At 40.3% G+C, this 18,790-nt stretch overlaps 1 protein-coding gene across 1 annotated transcript in view; it reads left to right on the top strand.

Annotated features, from left to right (window-relative positions):
- RAB38 (RAB38, member RAS oncogene family) overlaps nt 1–18,790 on the top strand; it is a 37,133-nt gene that overhangs the window by 796 nt on the left and 17,547 nt on the right. Inside the window, exon 2 of the mRNA XM_071432809.1 lies at nt 15,014–15,284. Within this exon, the coding sequence (XP_071288910.1) occupies nt 15,080–15,284 (205 nt within the window). The 5' untranslated portion in view covers nt 15,014–15,079. The remainder of the gene's footprint in view (nt 1–15,013; nt 15,285–18,790) is intronic.

Consider the following 18,790-nt stretch of genomic DNA (forward strand, 5'->3'; position numbering starts at 1 on the left):
ACTATTACAGTGTCCAAAGGAGGGCCACAAAGGTGGTGAGGGGCCTTGAGGAGAAGCCATATGAGGAGTGGCTGAGGGCACTTGGTCTGTTCAGCCCAGAGGAATCTGAGGACACTCCTTTTTGTAGTCTGCAGCTTCCTTGTGAGGGGAAGAGGAGGAGCAGGCACTCATCTCTTCTCTCTGGTGACCAGTGGTAGGACCCAAGGGATTGGCCTGAAGCTGTGTCAGGGCAGGTTTAGTTGGATATCAGGAAAAGGTTCTTCACCCAGAGGGTGGTTGGGCACTGGAACAGGCTCCCCAGGGCAGTGGTCACAGCCCCAAGCCTGACAGAGTTCAAGAAGGGTTTGGACAATGCTCTCAGGCACATGGTGTGACTCTTGGTGTGTTCTGTGCAGGGACAGGAGTTGGACTTGATGGTCCTTGTGGGTCCTTTCCAACTCAGCCTGTTCTGTGGTTCTGTGCAGATGTGTTTGGAAATTTAGAACTTGTGTTTTGTCAGAAGTGGAACAAGGATTTCTGAAATAGGTCATACTGTGCACTGCATTGTTTTAGCTTAGGGAGTTGGGGGTGGGAGAAGAGCTAGGTTCCTGGATTTTTTTAATAGCTGTAGTGCATGGGATTAGCTTGAGAATAAGAATATGAAAGCTAGATGTTTCTTTTTACTATCTTTAAACCATTAGTAAATTGAGTCCTCATCACCAAGCTGTTGCTGACACTCATGGCACTACAAATACAAAAACACTTGCTATTCACCATGCGTTGTATCATGTTAACTACATGTGTTTTGAATAACATTCTCTGTTATTTTCTTAGCAATTCCTTCATCTGTCTGCCACTGCTTGTGTGTGGCAGCTGCACCAGTGCTAATAGGAAGATAGGAGTGTTCTCAGAGTGGTCTGTCACTGTCACTGCTCCCAGTGACTGTCATCAGATGTTTGCCTCTGGCTGACTGCAGTGTGTGAATGTCCCTGTTTTCTGTATTCCAGAGTTGCACAGAAGAATGTCAGTCAGCCTGATGGAGCTGGTATGTGGATGTAGATTGTTTATGTGGCTTCTTCCTATAAACAATGCATTAGCTGAAATGGAAAACATGCTATCACTCAGGAGAATAATTGTAGGGTTGGCAGATAGGTCTTGTAGTGAACATTTAAAGCCCTAACATGTTTGACTTATCATCAAAGGTTAATGGATAATGTCATGACTGATAAATACTTTCAGGGGAAATAAAGCTTATCATCAGCCTAGCAAACAGAGATATTAAAAGTTTTGTGTTTTGAAAATTAATGCATACAGAGGACAAGAAAGATACATCTCTTTAAAAGTTGAAATCCTTAAAAATTATTAAGAACTGTGGTGGAGTCTCTATCACTGGAGTGGGATGATTTTTCAGTTTGAGGACTGCCCCTGACACCGGACCTCCTCAGAGACTCATGCAATTGGTTTATGAAGGAGACTTGGCAGGGTCATCATGACTCCTTCTTGCTTTGTGACCTGAGAACTTGAAACACAAGGTGACATGTAAATTCCAAAGTTGTCAGTCTAACTTTGCAGTGTAAATAAACTTCATATAAAGTGACAGCAGGGATTTTTTCCTAAATTTGTTCAAAGTGCTGAATTTAGGACTGAATAATTTTAAAGTTGTGTTGTTCCAGGGGTCAAGTTTATTAAAATGGCAAGCTCAGGACAATATTAAAGCTTGATAGCTTCTTGCCTTTTTTTTTAATTACTTACATTTTATGCATTGTTTTCTTGTCCATTGCTGGAGGTTTAAAACTAGCTTTTAAATTGAGTTAAGAACATTAGACTACTTTTGAAATTTCTGCTAACATCAGACTTCGTGTTGCAGTGTGATGCCATTTCCTGTTTCACCTATCTCAACCCCCCAGGTGTGCCAACCTCTCCTTTCCCCTCCCCCTGTCCCCAGGCTTAAAAGGAGACGGGACCATGCGGTCTGGATTCTGTTGGGAGCTGTTACAACATTCAGAGGTTTGTCATCCTGGAATAAAACTCTGGATTAAAACTCTACGATAGAATCCTCTCCTGTTTCTCTTCACCGTCGCCTGAACCTTTTCCACCAGAGGTAAACTGAGTTCCTACTATGCCTGGATTTGTTCTGAGTGCCAGCTGCAGCACCCAGCCAGCCAAAGGTATCTCTGGGGTGAAACGCCACAGCTGCCGCCTTTGGCCCAGCAGCAAGGGTCAGACGGGGCCAGGCACGTCCCACCCGATAATATTGGGATTAATATTCCATAACTTCCTATGATCTCTGAAATTTATAAGATATATTTCTAAAGTACTTTGATCAAGATGGGATTAAAACAAGGCTGTAAGTCTGGAGGTATTGTTAGTGAAACATTTCCAAGGATGTCTAATGCAGAATTTTGAAAAGCATTTTTTCCTCAATTTTTGTATTTTAAAAGGGTCAAATGCTGAGGGAGGGATGTTATTTATTTTAGACAACAAAAAGGAAGATGGACTAAGGAAGCACTTTCTCAGTGGTTTCAATCTACAAAAGAGCATATTTTACCAAGATTTTCAATTTTCAGTTTTTCGTTCTTCACTTTTAGGGAAAAAAACAAACATCATAGCATGTTTTTTCTCCCCATCAAATTATTAATTTCTTCAGTATTTTTGGGAATATTAATCCCAATATTTCCGGGTGGGATGTGCCTGGCCCCGTCTGACCCTTGCTGCTGGACCAAAGGCGGCAGCTGTGGTGTTTCACCTCAGAGATACCTTTGGCTGGCTGGGTGCTGCAGCTGGCACTCGGAACAAATCCAGGCATAGCAGGAACTCAGTTTACCTCTGGTGGAAAAGGTTCAAGCAACGGTGAAGAGAAAGGAGAGGATTCTATCGTAGAGTTTTAATCCAGAGTTTTATTCCAGGATGGTTGACCTCTGAATGTTGTAACAGCTCCCAGTAGCACGCCGGGCCGTATGGTCTCATGTCCTTTTTAGCCCCGGGGACAGGGAGAGGGGAAGGGACAGGTAAGGGCCAACCAGGTGTGAGGAGGGGAAGGCTCAAGGGATAAAGACACTTGGACAGGCCAATGAGCCCGGACCTGAGGGGCATCTTTTGAACTTCTGCCAACCACACCACGCCCTTGGTGGAATGCTAAAATTGATGGACAGCTCTCAGCAGGAGGGCAAAAGGGGAAAGGAAAAGTTGGCACACCTGAGGGGTTGGGATAGGTGAAACAGGAAATGGCATCACACTGCAACACTTCAGAACAGCCATTCCTGGTATGTGTTAAAAATCCTGTTAAAACATCAAAGCCATGACTGATTTTACTCTCACCTGAATGAGTGGGACTTATTTAACTCTGCTCTAGACAACCTGCAGGGATAGAGCTGCCTGATAACCACTGGAACTGTCTCACTTGGGGTTGGTGTGGTCTCCACAGTGAAATGAAGAGTGTGCTGTAATGCCAGGAGCCTCTCAGGGATGTGGTGCACAGTGGTGCACAGTGGGTGAGGAGTGAAGTCTTGGGGGAATTTGCCCAGATCTACTAGTGACTGTGGGAACTCCAGGGTATTGCAGGAGCAGGGCAGGGACAGCTGGGGGGATTCAGGCTGTGCAGAGGGGGTCCATCCTCACTGGGTGTCTGGCAACACGGCCTTATTAATGCTTTCATTTGCACCATGAAAGCAAAACAGCACTTGAGTTGTAAAGTAAAATGTGTTAGTGAGGGCCAAAAGCCTGTGGATGTGAACATGCTTGTACCCAGACCAATTCATGGCTAACATTTTCCTTACTGCAATCCATTCACTACATGTGTAGATATAACAAGTTACTTTAAAAGAAGTTGATTTTAATTTGGACATTGAATTTGAAAGTTTGAGGGTGAGCCTGAACATATTTAAGGACAATACAAGTCTTTTCCTTATCTTGAGCAAATGAGGTAGCATGTCATAAACAAACAATAGTGAAAGCTTTGCAGTATAAGATAATGCAATGTACTTGAATACCCTTTCTGAACAGTGAGTTTTAAGTGAAATGCCTCTGTTTCACTGAGAGCCAGAGTATCTTATGTGCTGAGGAGAAGATATTGGAGACTACAATTCAAACAGGCTGAAATTTCTGTGCTAGTTACTGTGGCTTCTGGATGGGCTGTTGGCTGAAGCAGTGTGAGCATGTGTATCTGTAAAAAGTACAAAGCATTTAATGGCAGTAAAATGGTATTAGTAACCTGCAACTTTAGGAGGTGGTCAGGTGCAGGATATTAACAGAGCATCAGTTTTTATCAGTTCCCTCTGAATGACAGGTGGTGCAGGAGGAGGAGAGGTTGAAGCCTTTCTGTATAGCCTATGTGCACATGTAGAATTTTTCTATGTCTGTAATAGGAAAGGCACTGACACGTACTCCTGCCAATTACTCCTAATTGTTTCATTTGGATCAGCTGGATTGATCCAGCAGATGCTATTTAGCATGAGATGCACAAGCTAAATTAAACTCTCATTTCATCTCTCTTAACATTTCACTAGGGTGATAGTTTAGCTCACTGCTCTTCAATCACATTTTGCTATTTGCACTTTAAGATATTTGTGCATGTTTATGCTTGAAGTGATCCTTGGAACCTCTAGCTTACCTCATTAAATAAAGAATACTTTTAAGGGCCATGTAGAAGGGCTGATATCCCTTTAGCAATATGACAGGTGATAAATTGGAAGTACAGTCATAACCACCAAAGACATTAGAAGGGATATCTTTGCCCTAGGAGGATTTCAGAATCTTGAAAAATATTTAATATTCTTAAATGTCCAGCAGTTCCGAACTTGACATTCTTTGTGTTAGATGGGGAAAACTTCCCAAAACCATTAACTAACTGTACAGAACCCTTATAATTATATTTAGCAAAGGATACATAAGGATACAGTATGTGGATTTTTTAAAACTTCATTTAATTGTCTTTTCTATTACTCTCTTATTTAACACTTGTAACACTAATAAAAATTGATGGCCCCTTCTATTGTTTTGTTTAGCATTTTGCTGGAATAAATAGGATTTTTGGTCTGGGCTATATAATGGAATTCCTTAGGGTTTTTCTTCTCATTAGCGCTGATGACTGAAGGAAGCTGAGTATCTCAGAAGGCAAATTTTCCTGAAAGCACACAGTCCATGACCTCTGGGAGGCCATTACTTCATCTGGGAATGGTGATGCCCAAACCTACTGTCTCCTGACTTGACTCTGTACTTTGCTCTTGGTCTGACTGTGCCACTTCTTGCTCCCAAATCTATCTCTGCATCACAGTTCAGGAAAATCTGGAGCCTGCTTGAAATCCTGATCCTATTTTGGGACTCTCTCACTTCTCCCTGTAGGTTTTTAGGCATAAACAAGAATACTCCAAAAGCTTGACATTTGGGTGACTAAGTCTGCAGTCTGTACTATATTTTACTTTCATGAAGATTTCCTTCTAAATCTCATACGTTAGTAAGGCTGCTGAGTTTCGTCACTCAGTTACATTTCTCTCTGCTTTCCTGAAACCCTCTATTAACCTTGGGATTATATGCACAAGTTTAAATTTCAGCAGGGCAATACCTGTATCCAGTTGTGGGAGGGGAAAAAAATCAATTACAACAAATAGACTAGAAGGCCAAATCAAATACATAAAACTCAGCAGTGGGATGATAAAATAAAAGCAATGAAATGTTCTTTTCACAAAAGGCATATATTTTCTATATAGAAAGTAGAAATAGGGTGATTGTGTTTTCCTGATTTTTGGGGGCTGATTTTTAAGCTGTAACATTGAAAGGATGATTTTCTTTTTCTTTTTTTTAATTAAAGAGGTTGTAAAACTTGAGCTCCATCTTATCCTTTAGGATTGTAGAGGTTGTAATAGCAGCATTAAAATGTCTCCAAATGGAAAATGAATGGGACCATCAGAGGGTGGAAGAACCAGGAAGGATAACAGGAGATGAGCTATGGGAAAGGCAGGTGTTGATGGCACCTGGGTTGACAGCAAATTAAGTTCCCAGCACATCTGCATGAAGTACATTGGGACACCCAAAACAGGAAACAAAGAGTAAACTAAATAAAGCAAGGGACATCATAAAAAAACAGACAATCTGAAGAAAAAAACACTATTCAGTGGATTGGCATAGTAGGGACCTTAAAGATCCAACTCCCTCCCCTCCTGCCTTAGGCATGTATGCCAGTTTCTATCCCAGGTTGCACATCCAACCTGGCCTTGAACATTTCCAGGGATGAGACATCCACAACTTCCCTGGACAAGATGTGCCAGTGCCTCACCACTCTCACAGGAAAGAATGTCCAATCTAAATCTCTCTTTTTCATTTAAAACCCTTGTCCTGTTGCTATCTACCCATGTAAAAGCCCCTCTCCCTCTGTTTTATAAGGCCAATTTAAGTACTGGAAGGCTGCAGTAAAGTCTCTCCAAAGTCTTCTCTTCCCCAGGCTGAGCAACCCCAGCTGTCTCAGCCTGTCTTCATAGGAGGTGCCCCAGGTCCCAATAATTTTTGTGGCCTCGTCTGGGCTCCCTTCATGCCATCATCCTTGTGTTGAGGACTCCAGAACTGGACACAATGATCCAGGTAGAGTCTCTCAACGGCAGAGTGTAGAGACAGAATCCTTTCCCTTGCCCTGCTGGCCACGCAACCCAGGACATGGTTGGCTTTCTGCACTGTGAGCGCACATTGCCAGTTTATCTAGTTTTTCATACATGGGAAACCCCAAATGCCACTAAGAGGTGATAGTAAGGACAAACCCTCTTCAGCAGCTTCCAGGTAAAAAGACAGATGCTTTCATAAGCAAAACCTAATGCTTCATGGAAGTGGAACAGATATGGAGCAGTACATGACTCCTCCAAAAGCAGCCCCTGAAGGCTAACCTAGGGATGAGGAGGTGGTGGGGACTGAGTAGTTGGCATCCACTTCCTTCCTGTTGCTGTAAGAAAACTTGGCTAAAGCACTGTGATAAATGTGGGTATAGGGAAGTAGAATAATTTAACACAGAGCATGGCACTTGTAAGGAGGTGGGTGTCAGTGTGTTGATGTATGTTTTAAAATAGAATTATTTTCCCCTTCTATAGGTGTTGGATTGAGTTTTGCTGCACTGCTGCTAGAGAGAAGCAATGTTAATTACCACAAAATCTCTGGCTTAAGAGTTCAACTACAGGTCTCCAAGTACAGTTCCCTTCCTCAGTGTTAATTTGTGTGCTGTCTTGAACCCATGAACAATCATGTATGTCAAAGCTCATGTATACCCTCTAATTTGTTTGCACCCTTCCCTCCAATCCAACTTCCACAAAGAAAAGAAATTCTAGCTCTACCAGGACAGGTGATGGCCCTCTTCTGTTATGTATCAGATAAAAAAAATTCACAGCTGGGAGTCTGGTAACCAGTTGAGAAGGCAGCTGTCTCGCTGCTAAGATAACTTCCAGAATGGGTAGGGTTGTTGAGGTTTTTTTTTTGGAGTTTTTTGGGGGGAGTTTTTTATTTTGGAGTTTTTTGTTTGTTCATTTGTTTGTTGTTATTTTTCTTTTCTTCTTTGACAAGAGTGCTAAAACCAGGATAAAAGTGTTCAAAAATGTGAGAAAACTAAACCTCAAACCTAAAATCTTGGTATTTCTGATTTACATAGGGATTTTTTCTTATTTTGAAACGTATTCATAAAAAAGCTACAAAATGGGAAGATTTGAGAAAAATGCAAAATTTCAGCTGCTTTGTAATATGCCCTGACATTTCTTTTATATATATATATATATAATGAATATATTCTGTGTATGCATATATACACAAACTGAATAGAAAGGACTGTGTATACACAAACAGTCACAGAAAGGACTGTTTGTTTGGTTTTTTTTTTTTTTAATTTTCTTGCAGTTGAGAACACTGACAAAAATCCCAGTCTGGAAACCCTTCACCAGATGAACTGAGGTCCACACAGTGTTACTTATCCTCCTTATCTCTATTTTTTGTTTGTCTTTCCTGCTGAGATAAGGCTTCCAGAAGCAGGCCTGGCCACCATCCAGGGTTGGAGCAGTGTTCAGCACACAGGAGCCTTTCTTGCTGAGCCCTGAGGTGCTACTCTGATAGCAGGCTAAAAAACAACGAGTAAGTGTGGAAGGAACCCAAGCCCAGCACTGTCTTTATAAAAACATTTATTGTGTGTTACCTGTGTCTTGGGAGGTCTCTGGAGTGTGTTGGTGACAACCTCCTGTACAGATGAATTGGCTGATGAGGGAAGATGCTCTGCTGGACCACATATTACAAACAAAAGAATACTGTACAGATATATGATAACTGGGGGCAGCTTTGGCTGGCAATGTGGAGAGAGGGGAGTTCAGGATTTTGAGAAGAAGGAAAAAGGGAAAAGTCAAGGTTCAAGCCTTGATTTCAGGAGAACAGACTTCAGCCTGATCCTGCTCAGGAAAATCCTTTGGAAGGCCCTGGACTGAAGAGGTGTCAGGGAGATCCAATTGATTTTCAAGGATAACCTCCTCTAAGTTCAAGAATGGTCTGTCTCCACATGTAGCAAATCAAGCAAAGGCAGCAGGAGGCCTGCAAGGATGAATAAGGAGTTTCTGACTAAACTCAAAAATAAAAAAGAAATTTATAAAATAGATGGAAGGGACAGGTGACTGGGGATGGATATATACACTCTGTCTGAGCCTTGGTGAGGTCTGATTATTAAAATTATTAGAGATGCCTCTGCCCAAATTAAGGTGCAAATGAGACCCTATGCTGAAGTAAATAGTATGAATTTTATTTAACAGTAAATGTGAGGCAGAAACAGAAAGAAGTATAAAAAGAGACAAGAAGGGAGAGAGAGTGACAGAGAGGCAGATTAGGTACAAAAGTGTCCCCACTCCATAGATTCCAACAGCATCCCATTGGTCCTCTTCTTGTCTTCTCAATGATAAAGTCCCACAAAACACAGACTATGTTACAGATTAATATACATTCAGCCCAGGTGGGAGCACCCAGGTTCCTCTCCTGGTATTTTCAGAAAGAGAAAGAAGAATCCATGGAACTACAGGCTGGTAAGCATCACAGGAAAGGTGATGGAGAAAATCACAGGATTTGATCATAGGAAAGGTGGTGGAGCCAATGCTCCTGGGAGTAGTTCAAAACACAGAAAAGATAAGAAGGCGACTTGGAGTAGTCAGTGTAGGTTTATGAAGGATATATCATGCCTTACCAAACAGATAGCCTCCTATGATGAAATCTCTGGGTGTGGATAAAGAGAGAACAGTGGATGATGAGTGCCCTGTCCAATTCTGAGCTCCCCAGTAAAAAAAATGAGGGTAACTGAGTCCAGAAAAGGAATACAAAGATGATTAAGAGTTTGGACCATCAAGGAGAGAGAAGAGAGCTAGGGCAGTTAATCTGGAGTAGAGAAAGCTCATGGTAATCTTGAAGAATCTGTAAAGAATACAGAAAAAATGAAAACTTCATTAAACATTTTAAAAAATGCTTTTTTATTGTCTGTGTGGTCAAACAGTAAAATATATTGCCCAGAGACTGTGAAATCTTCATGCCTGCCTTTACCTGCCCTGCTTTGAACAGGATGTTAGGTTCAGTAATCTCCAGAAGTACTTTCCTGCCTCAGTGCTTCCGTGCTATTTGAAATGATACTGAATACAATTTATAAAAGAAACTCCTGATGAACTTTTATCAGGTAAAGGTAGCATCTTTTGTTGTTTTCTTCCATGGTTTCAATTTACAGTTACAAGGGAAATTATATAAGCCAATGCATATAAATTTAGGACCTACTCTTACAAATTTCCCTGCACTTGATGATAGTGATAGTCTTCAAGAACACACTTAAATCTACATGAATTGGACAAAAGTTTCACCAATGTGATTCAGCCCCATTCTTAAAGGAGATTGTCTCTGTGGAGGACAGGGTATTCTATTCTCTAAATTCCTCCTCTGGGGTTTCAAATTGACCCTCATGGGAGGGGCATAATGCAGGTTACTGATTATCAGAACTATTCTAGCTTGACTTAGACATGCCCTCTGTAAGTGTGTAGCTCTGTAACTGATTCTCATCACACAAATACTCTTCAGTGCCTGAGAGGGTTAAAACTGCTGCAATGTCATATGGTCCAGGCTTTTGTCCAGCTCCAAAGTAGCATTCCTGCAATGAGTGGGATGCTTCCATCTGCAGCCTCAGTGAGTGCTCTTACACTTCACTTATTGAATCTAAGGTACAACAAATTTCCTTTGGAACTGGCACATTTCAGATTAAATCTGTGCTGTATGATGCTTTCACTGCTGTCTGGCCCCAGGGACAAGCCATTTTACTTTTCCCAGAGTATTACTGACCCCCCTGTTATTAGATTTTACCCTTGGCAGACATTCTGGTCCTTGCCTTATTGCTTTTTGAGTTGCACTGTGTTCATGTATTCCCAGGTGACTGTTCAAATACACTTGGTATAAAATGCTCTGCAGTTCATCTAAGATCTTTTGCTGCAAGCTCCAAAGGATAGACTTGAACTTGGATTTTGTTAGGTTGTATGGATCTATATAAACAAATATCCTTGAGAGAGGGAATTGTATCAAATTATTATTAATTTTTGAGCTTTTTGAAGTAGAAATATGCATTTGCATCTGAGCATTGTCTGTGTTCACACAGGGCTGATAGACATGGAAGCTATGTTGGAATATGCAATAAGTAGTCAAACTTGGTTCCTTTGTCAGACTAAGGGTTGCAATGGTGAGAGAGCCACAAACTCTCACTCTTTTAACACAATGATTCATGCACCACCGGGCTTTTAACTGTGTAGCTGACAACTCTGTATTCATTCCATACCACAGAATTAATTGGAATACAAACTGGCAAAAAACTCTGTGCAGAATGTCAATGTTTTGTATTTTTTTTAAAGTAGGAAATTAAATTATCTTATAGTCTATGATATTGATTTGTATGTATATGTGTATATATATATATATATATATGCATACACACAGAAAGATGTGTATTAGCATGTCTCTGAATTATGCTGTCATTTATGCAGCATAACATTTATAGATATGTCATATTAGGTAAGATCAATATGATGGTGTAGGTCACTCCCTTCAAGACATTCAAAGCTACCAGATATAACATTAATAGCTGTAGTGTGAAAACCCTATGTCATTTTAGATGGAAATCTTTTGAATACATACATTTCTAATAATTTGAATTTTGGTCACCAAAATCTAAGAAAGTATACAAAACTGTTAGAGACCATCCAAAGGAGGGCAACAAAGATGGTGAAGGGTCTTGAGGGGAAGCCCTATGAGGAGCAGCTGAGGGAACTTGGTCTGTTCAGCCTGGAGAAGAGAGTGGGGAGACCTCAATCAGTCTGCACCTTCCTCTTGAGGAGAAGAGGAGGGGCAGGCACTGATCTCTTCTCTCAGGTGACCAATGTGGCAGGACCTGAGGGATTGGCCTGAAGCTGTGTCAGGGCAGGTTTAGGCTGGATATCAGGAAAAGGTTCTTCACCCAGAGGGTGGTTGGGCACTGGAACAGGCTCCCCAGGGAAGGGGGCACAGCACCAAGCCTGACAGAGTTCAAGAAGCAGCAATTTCAATAATGCTCTCAGGCACATGGTGTAACTCTTGGGCAGGGTTGGACTGTGCAGGGACAGGAGTTGGACTCGATTATCCATGTGGGTCCCTTCCAACTCAGCATCTTCCATGATTCTGTGAATGTCTCTTTTTTACAAAAACTATTGCTTTCATTATCTCAGACAGCACTTGTTTTTAAAAGGTATGTTGATAACAAGTCTGGTGCTCAAGGTTAAAATCCTTTATTCTGGTGTAAGCCACACAAAGAGGAGTGGTAGAATCCAGGATGCAGTTATGCTTTCCTTGATTCTTGTCAATGTAATTGCATCTTCAATATCTTCAATTTTATCTATTCTTTCAGAGAAAAAGGTCTCTACTAGTGACAGAGAAATAGTGGGGAATTTCTGAAAATTAATACTGTAAAATGAGTTTCACTTTTATGCAGAGCACAACACAGCCTGTAATGTCTTAATTTGATGGAATTTTCAAAAATGTTATTATTTACAACTGAGATGTATAGAGTTATCAGCAACTCTGCCAATTAAAATAGAATTTTAATAGACTCTAATAGACTCTAATTAATATTAGTATAGTATTAACATAGAAAAATGGATAGGCAGAAAATACAAAAATAAAACAGCATAGATATACAAAATGTCACATGGAATTTCAATTATTTTTTACAATGATTTTATAAAGTTTAAAATGTACATATACCAGAGAAAACACAAACAAATGAAATATAAACACAGAAATATCACCCAAATTGTTGGCGTGCTTTCATGTTCTCGTTGCCTGGACAGCAGCAGAGTAAGGGCTCAGGGGCAACATCTGGTTCACCCAGCCTAACAAGTTATTTGGCGTCAGCTGAGCCCTGCTAACCACCTACCTGTGGTTGGCAAATGCAAGCTGGTATGGTTTATATTACCTGTCCTTAAGTGTGGTCTCAGCTAAGACAGATTTCATTGCATCATCTCCAGGCTCAGTGCGCTTCCCTGGCCACCTCTGCCTGCAGGAGATAGCTGAGCTGCAGTAACCTGTTTGTGTGCATGAGGGGATCAGCTGGCATCATCAAGCAAACCTTGCAATGATCATCTAAGCCATAAACAGCCCAAATTAGCTGTCTTCTCCCATGACAGTGCTGCAGCAGGGCTGCAAATTAATGATAGGTCCGCACCACCCCACCCCAGTGCCTTTGGATGGCAAGGAGGCCAAACCAGTACAGATACATGGCTCCAAAAAGGTGGAGCAAGGCAGGACATTTCAGGAGCATTTTAGCAGAGGGTGCCTATAAAAGCCAGCTCACCATGAAGTTAGATCTGGGTACAGCCTTCACTCAGCAAGATGCTTCAGTCCCTACTTCCCTTTAGCTCAGCAAATCATCCCTCTGACTGCAATGATCCCTCCTCCATGCTCACCCCACATCTGAACACCTTACTGAGCATCTCACTGGTTAGCCCTACTGCCAGCCCAGAGTGACCTTGATTGAGCCTGTGAGGAGCTCATTGTACCAGGGTGCTGCTGGGGCCAAGAATTTAGAATTCAGAGAAGAATTGGAGATTTAAACAACTAACACGATTATCCAGAGCTATTATAGCTAATTCCAACAACAACTTTGGAAGAGAGATAAAGCCTCATGCTTCTGGGTATAGGCCAGCCTCTAACTACACTTACTAATAGCCTAAGACCTCCAGTTAGCAAACACCTGCTTTCAGGGACCTTCCACATACTGTTCTCTGAGCAATGGCCATCATCAAAGAAGGATGAAACATCAGATGTAATTTAAACCTTATCCAAAACACCGATTTCGTTATTTCCAAAATTGCTAAATCCCCTCAGCCTGTTCTTTGTTTAAGCTCTAAAAGGGGAAATCTTCAACTTTAGAGGGTAATGGTCAATGCTTAGAAGTACTCAAGTATTGGATCCTCTCAGGAAACAGAGGTGCTGTAAAGGCAAGAACTGACATAGCACACACTGCCAGTAATAACAATAATGAGCTTGAATCATGCAAATATACTAACTAATCAAACTGGTTTGCCTATCAAGTTGTTGTCCATCCTAACAAGGTGAAGCTCTTTAAAATTTCTCTCCAAACAGGATACAAATGACAGCTTGTTTTTGGAAAGACAATTTATCTTATTGAAAAAAAAATCCTCTTATTAAAAAAGGTTCAAGGAAAATAAGACATTTTTCCTCTAAAGTTAGCTATTTCCACTTTGTGTGTTTATGTATATATACACACACAAACACAAACTTAAAATTTGAGTTTAAAGACCGATTATGAAAGATTGCATAATATGAATGTTCTGGATTCTTTGTCTACTAAAATCCAGCTTTTTGGATAGATGACAAAATACTAATGCCGTTTCAGTCCACACTTGGATAAGAACTCTATCAAATAATACTGCAATAAGTAAAAAATATGTTTTCATTTTCAAGAACATAAAAAATATAAAAAAAATTCACTGATAAGTTGCACACAATATTTAAATTCTGTGGGTTTGCTATCAAAGCTGCTAAAAGGATCAAACACCTCTAGGTAATGGGTAGAGGTTTCCAGCTAAGCTGCCTATGTAAAATTCACAGTGCTCTTCATTCAAAATAAAGGGACAGTCATGTCAGGGGAATTATTTACTCAAATGGGTTCAGTTTGCAAGTTTGGCATCACTTGTTTTGGAAAACAGATGACTGTTGAGACACTGGCATTCATATGCTCAAATGCTGTTACGCTTTCATAACTTCTGATTATCGGAGTCATGAGATAAACCTGGATTTTTTTGCATTTTAGAGTCCAGATGTATGAAAAAACAAAGCACAAGCTGCATGTTGCATTCAGATGGAAGCGTGATTATAGGTAGAGAGAGACAATTACAATTATGGTAACAAAATTTTAAAATATGTATCTGCTGTAAATTAATTTGTACAGCCCTCCTAGTATGGACACAAGTAGAGCTGCTGTATATCGCTATAACTAGTGATGTAACTGCATTCACACTAACTTACACAGATTAGAACCAAATTTCATCCAAATCTGAAGTCACACTGGTTTAATTTTTGCACTTTAGTGCAAAAATGAAACCTCTGAAGGGAGTTTTCAGGGGTTTTTTGCAGTGACTGGCATCTTAAAGACATCCAGAAACAAGCATATATTATCACCACTGCAGTGATTCAAAATTTACTGTGTGTAAAACTAGTGCACAACAGAAACACTGTCCTTTCAGCAAGGAGCCAAGCAGAGTACAGAACTGTTGCATGAATTTTCCTGCAAAGCCTTTAGCAGCCAGACTAATCCCAGACACACCTCGTGCTGACCTTTACACACATACACACAAAACTTTCTGGGAGACTTCCTTCCCCCAGTTCGTCCTTACTTCATCTCCCAGCAGGGCTGCCTGCTGGACCTGGTGATCCTGCTTCCGTAGGAAGGGAGAGAGCCTCCACCTACCTTGCTCTCCTTCCTTCCCTCCCCAGTCCCTCACCCCTCTCTTCCCCTCAGGCTGGCAGGATTCCTGGGGCAGAGCATGCAATCAGTTTGCAGGGAGCAGCCGCAGCCAGAGGAAAGATGCAGAAGCACAGCCAGAAGGAGCACCTCTACAAGCTGCTGGTGATCGGGGACCTGGGAGTGGGCAAAACCAGCATCATCAAGCGCTATGTCCACCAGAACTTCTCCCCCCACTACCGGGCCACCATCGGGGTGGACTTTGCTCTGAAGGTGCTGAACTGGGATGCTGAGACTGTGGTACGGCTGCAGCTCTGGGACATTGCGGGTGAGTACAGAGGAGAGCCCTTTGCCTTTATCAAAGAACAATACAAAATACAGAGCCCAACTCGTTTGTACTGATCTGAAAGCTGGAAACTGCCACTACCTATGCAGTGAGGGAGAGCAGATTGAGGAGAGAAAACTTTAAGGGCAGCTTGACATTTTGGAGATTCCCTAAAATCAGCAGACTCCCAAACCAGGGAAGCCAGAGAGTGGGAGTGGAATGTGTGCTAGCTGATTTTTCTCCCAAGACCTTGGACATATTAAGGGACGCAGGCACCTCTCTCCAAATGACCCAGTTGTTTTCCCTGTAGCTGACAATGTTCAGTTTTGCTTCCTTGAACTAACAGGTCTCTATGACAGGAGGAAGAATAACAAGAATGTCCTGTAAAATCTTTTTAATTTGGTGGAATAGATGAGGCATTCAGTAAGATGATTAAAATTACTTTTATAGTTAAAAAAATAAAGAAAATGTATATGAGTTAGTTTATTGAAATACCTTCCTTCTTCCTCTCTCTCATACCTGCCCTCCTTCAGTCCAATGAAATCAACTTCTTATGTGTTTTGGAAAGAGAAATGTTTCTATTTGGCAATCATTCAGGTTGTTAAAATATATATAATTATTCATATTTAAATACCCTTATTCCAACATTAAGCAAAACAAAAGACTATTTACCCTCTGCAAGGAGAAAAACAGTAAAGTCCAGATATGCCCACATGGTTACATCATTAAAACACACAGAATTTGACATTGTGGCTGTCAGTGCTTCAGACATTTTTGATTTGGCTTCAAATTAAACAGGCAACTTTTTTTACCACCACCTTTCTGAAAAATCAATCATTTTTGTTTCAGTCCAAAAAATAAGTTTATCTTGATGGCATATATCCCATGCTGTAAGTAATAATTTTTCATTTTGGGAATGCAAAAATCAAATACAACTGTAACAATAGATTACAGCATAAGGGGAGGCATTTAAAAACTCAATTAAATTAAGAAACTACTTTCATTAAATAGGGAATAAAGGTGAACATCATATCAGCTGTTAGGCAACTGTACCAGCCTGTGGCCTGAGTTGTGAGCCCACTCAGGTTCATTGATCTAGTCTGGAACAGCACCGGGTAAAACTGGTGAAATGAAAAAATTCCTGGCATTCTTATTGGTGGAGGGAGTGCTTTTCTGCTGCACTGAGCTGTCTCATGTCTGAGCTCTGAATTTGGCACTGAGGTACTAAAACTTATGCAACAACACTGCTTTATGTAAAACGTATAAACTCCGCTTTTTCACACACTAATTCAGTCTTGTGGTTTTATGGTTTTAAATATATATGTGCTCAGTTTTCTTTATTAAAAGATAGAATAATGTGGCAAACATTTATTTCACCAGTGGCTGATTGTAACAAGAAGTATGTACACTGCCAGAAAAACATTTCTGCATGAGAAAAAAAGCATTTAATAGTAAATTCTGACTGTATCAGAGACTTAAAGAATGTATTTTGCATGCCTTGTTTCAGAGATTTATTACACTACTAATCATGTGCTGGCGGATCATATGATGTAGCTTTCAGTCAGGCTGCAAAAGCAATTACACCTAGTTGTAGTACTGAATGACTAGCATGCTTTCTGAGTTATCACACATGACAGAGAGAATTACAGCACAGTACTAAATTTCGTATGAATTGCCCAATTCAAAGCATCATTGTGAAGGTCAAGACAGTGGTTGGTAATAAAAAGAGTTGCTGTCTTAGCTTTAATGACTTCTGCTTAAGGAGCTTTAGCTGCTGCTGGCTGGACACTGAGAGCAAGTTCTGTAAGCAACATGCTGAATTTAGATGATCATGGTGCAGGCATAAAAGTTATCACACATAAGGCATCTGGCTGGTGAGAGAAAAAGAGGTTCAAAAATGAAAGAGAAGTAAAACTGATTGGAAATATGGAGAGAATGGAATTGATTTCTCCTGGCCGTGGCTGGTCATGTAAAATCATTTGCAAAATACAAATGGGCAATGAGAAGAGGGAGGAAAATAAAATCTCTGGTCTTAAAACATCCTTTCTCTTTTGATTGACTCTGTTATCAAGTTAGGCTTATCTTTTGGGGTAAGGAAATAAACTTTCAGTCCCTGACCAAGCTGAAGGATGTTGGCTTAGCATGCAGAACACCTTGAATTGAAGCAAATTCTGCAAATACATTGATAATATTTCATATCAGCAATGATATATGAATACATATTTATATCATATTTATATATATATATATATATATATATATATATATATATATATATATATATATATATCAGGTATTATTTTAGCTCTTATATCCTCTCCCCTCTCTATTATACAGGCAGTGAACCTAGTACCAAGCATATGTGTACTCCTCCTTGCTTTTCATGGGCAGTAAATTGTTTAAAAATCTAGAAATAATTTTCTTTAAAATATTGTGATTAAAACTAGTGTCAAACTTATCTACATTTTTAGTAGGGTTTATGTACGTTGTGACTTTATTTGAGGAATGACAGATTCCAGCTGTTGTTGGACCAAGTAGTTTGGCCTGGTTTACCCTTACCATACATAAGAAGAAAAAGTAAATTTGGTTTATCTGGTGCCATCTAATTGAATTTAGTTAATACTTGTGTAAGATATTTTTCTGTGTTTTTTAATTTTGTAAACAAAACTATAATATGATCTAACAGCTAAATGCTGAAACTGCATTTATTTAGATGAGAGAGTAATGCCAAAAAACAAAGATAACTAAGTATTACAAAAATTAATTCAGGGATAATGTAGGCTCTGCATTACACGTTGTTACTTTAAGACAGTGGTTTTAACACATACTGTATTCCTGAAACTGTGGGTGTTAGGCAGGAATAGTAAGATTAACCTTAATGCTATGTGATGTTATGGTGTTTGTAACAACATGCTGTCATTAAAATCTGTGAACTTATGTCTGATTCAGTGAAATGCCTAAGTTTGAATGTTTAGTATTGAGTGTGGGAGGGGATATACATGATAAAGTTCACCTTTCTTTAATTTCTTCACAACAATTCCATTTTGTTTCACAAATTATTAGTTTAGGTGTTCCTGTTAAAGTGTGCCATCATCTCTACTGCTGTGTCATACAACATTAAATCTTGCCCCTCAGTCAATTTCTGTCTTTATTTCTTTATCTTTTCTGCTGTCTTTGTGTTTATGTTCTTTAAATTCATTAACAAATTCTGAGAAGGAAAGCTTTAAAGAAACTCTGAATCATATTTTGCACAAGGTTACAGTGGATGGTGTTGGCCCTGCAGATGCAGGCTGGCACACTGCTTCTGAAGAAAACAGCTGTTGCAGACAGAAGATCTGGGTGTATTTGCTATTCCCTTCTCTGCAAGGCTGCTCTCTGTGCTACTGTCTTTGTTTTGTGCCCAAACAGTCCAGAGATTTCTCTGAAGGCCAGCATTAGCCATAGATTTACTGCAGGGAGGAGCTTCATACATCAGAGAGCAGCACACCAGTGCCTGCTCCCTGCTCCTT

This window comes from Agelaius tricolor, unplaced genomic scaffold (genome assembly GCF_023055355.1).
Source record: "Agelaius tricolor isolate 1412-34295 unplaced genomic scaffold, bAgeTri1.0.p SCAF_9, whole genome shotgun sequence".
In the NCBI taxonomy this organism is placed as follows: Eukaryota; Metazoa; Chordata; class Aves; order Passeriformes; family Icteridae; genus Agelaius; species Agelaius tricolor.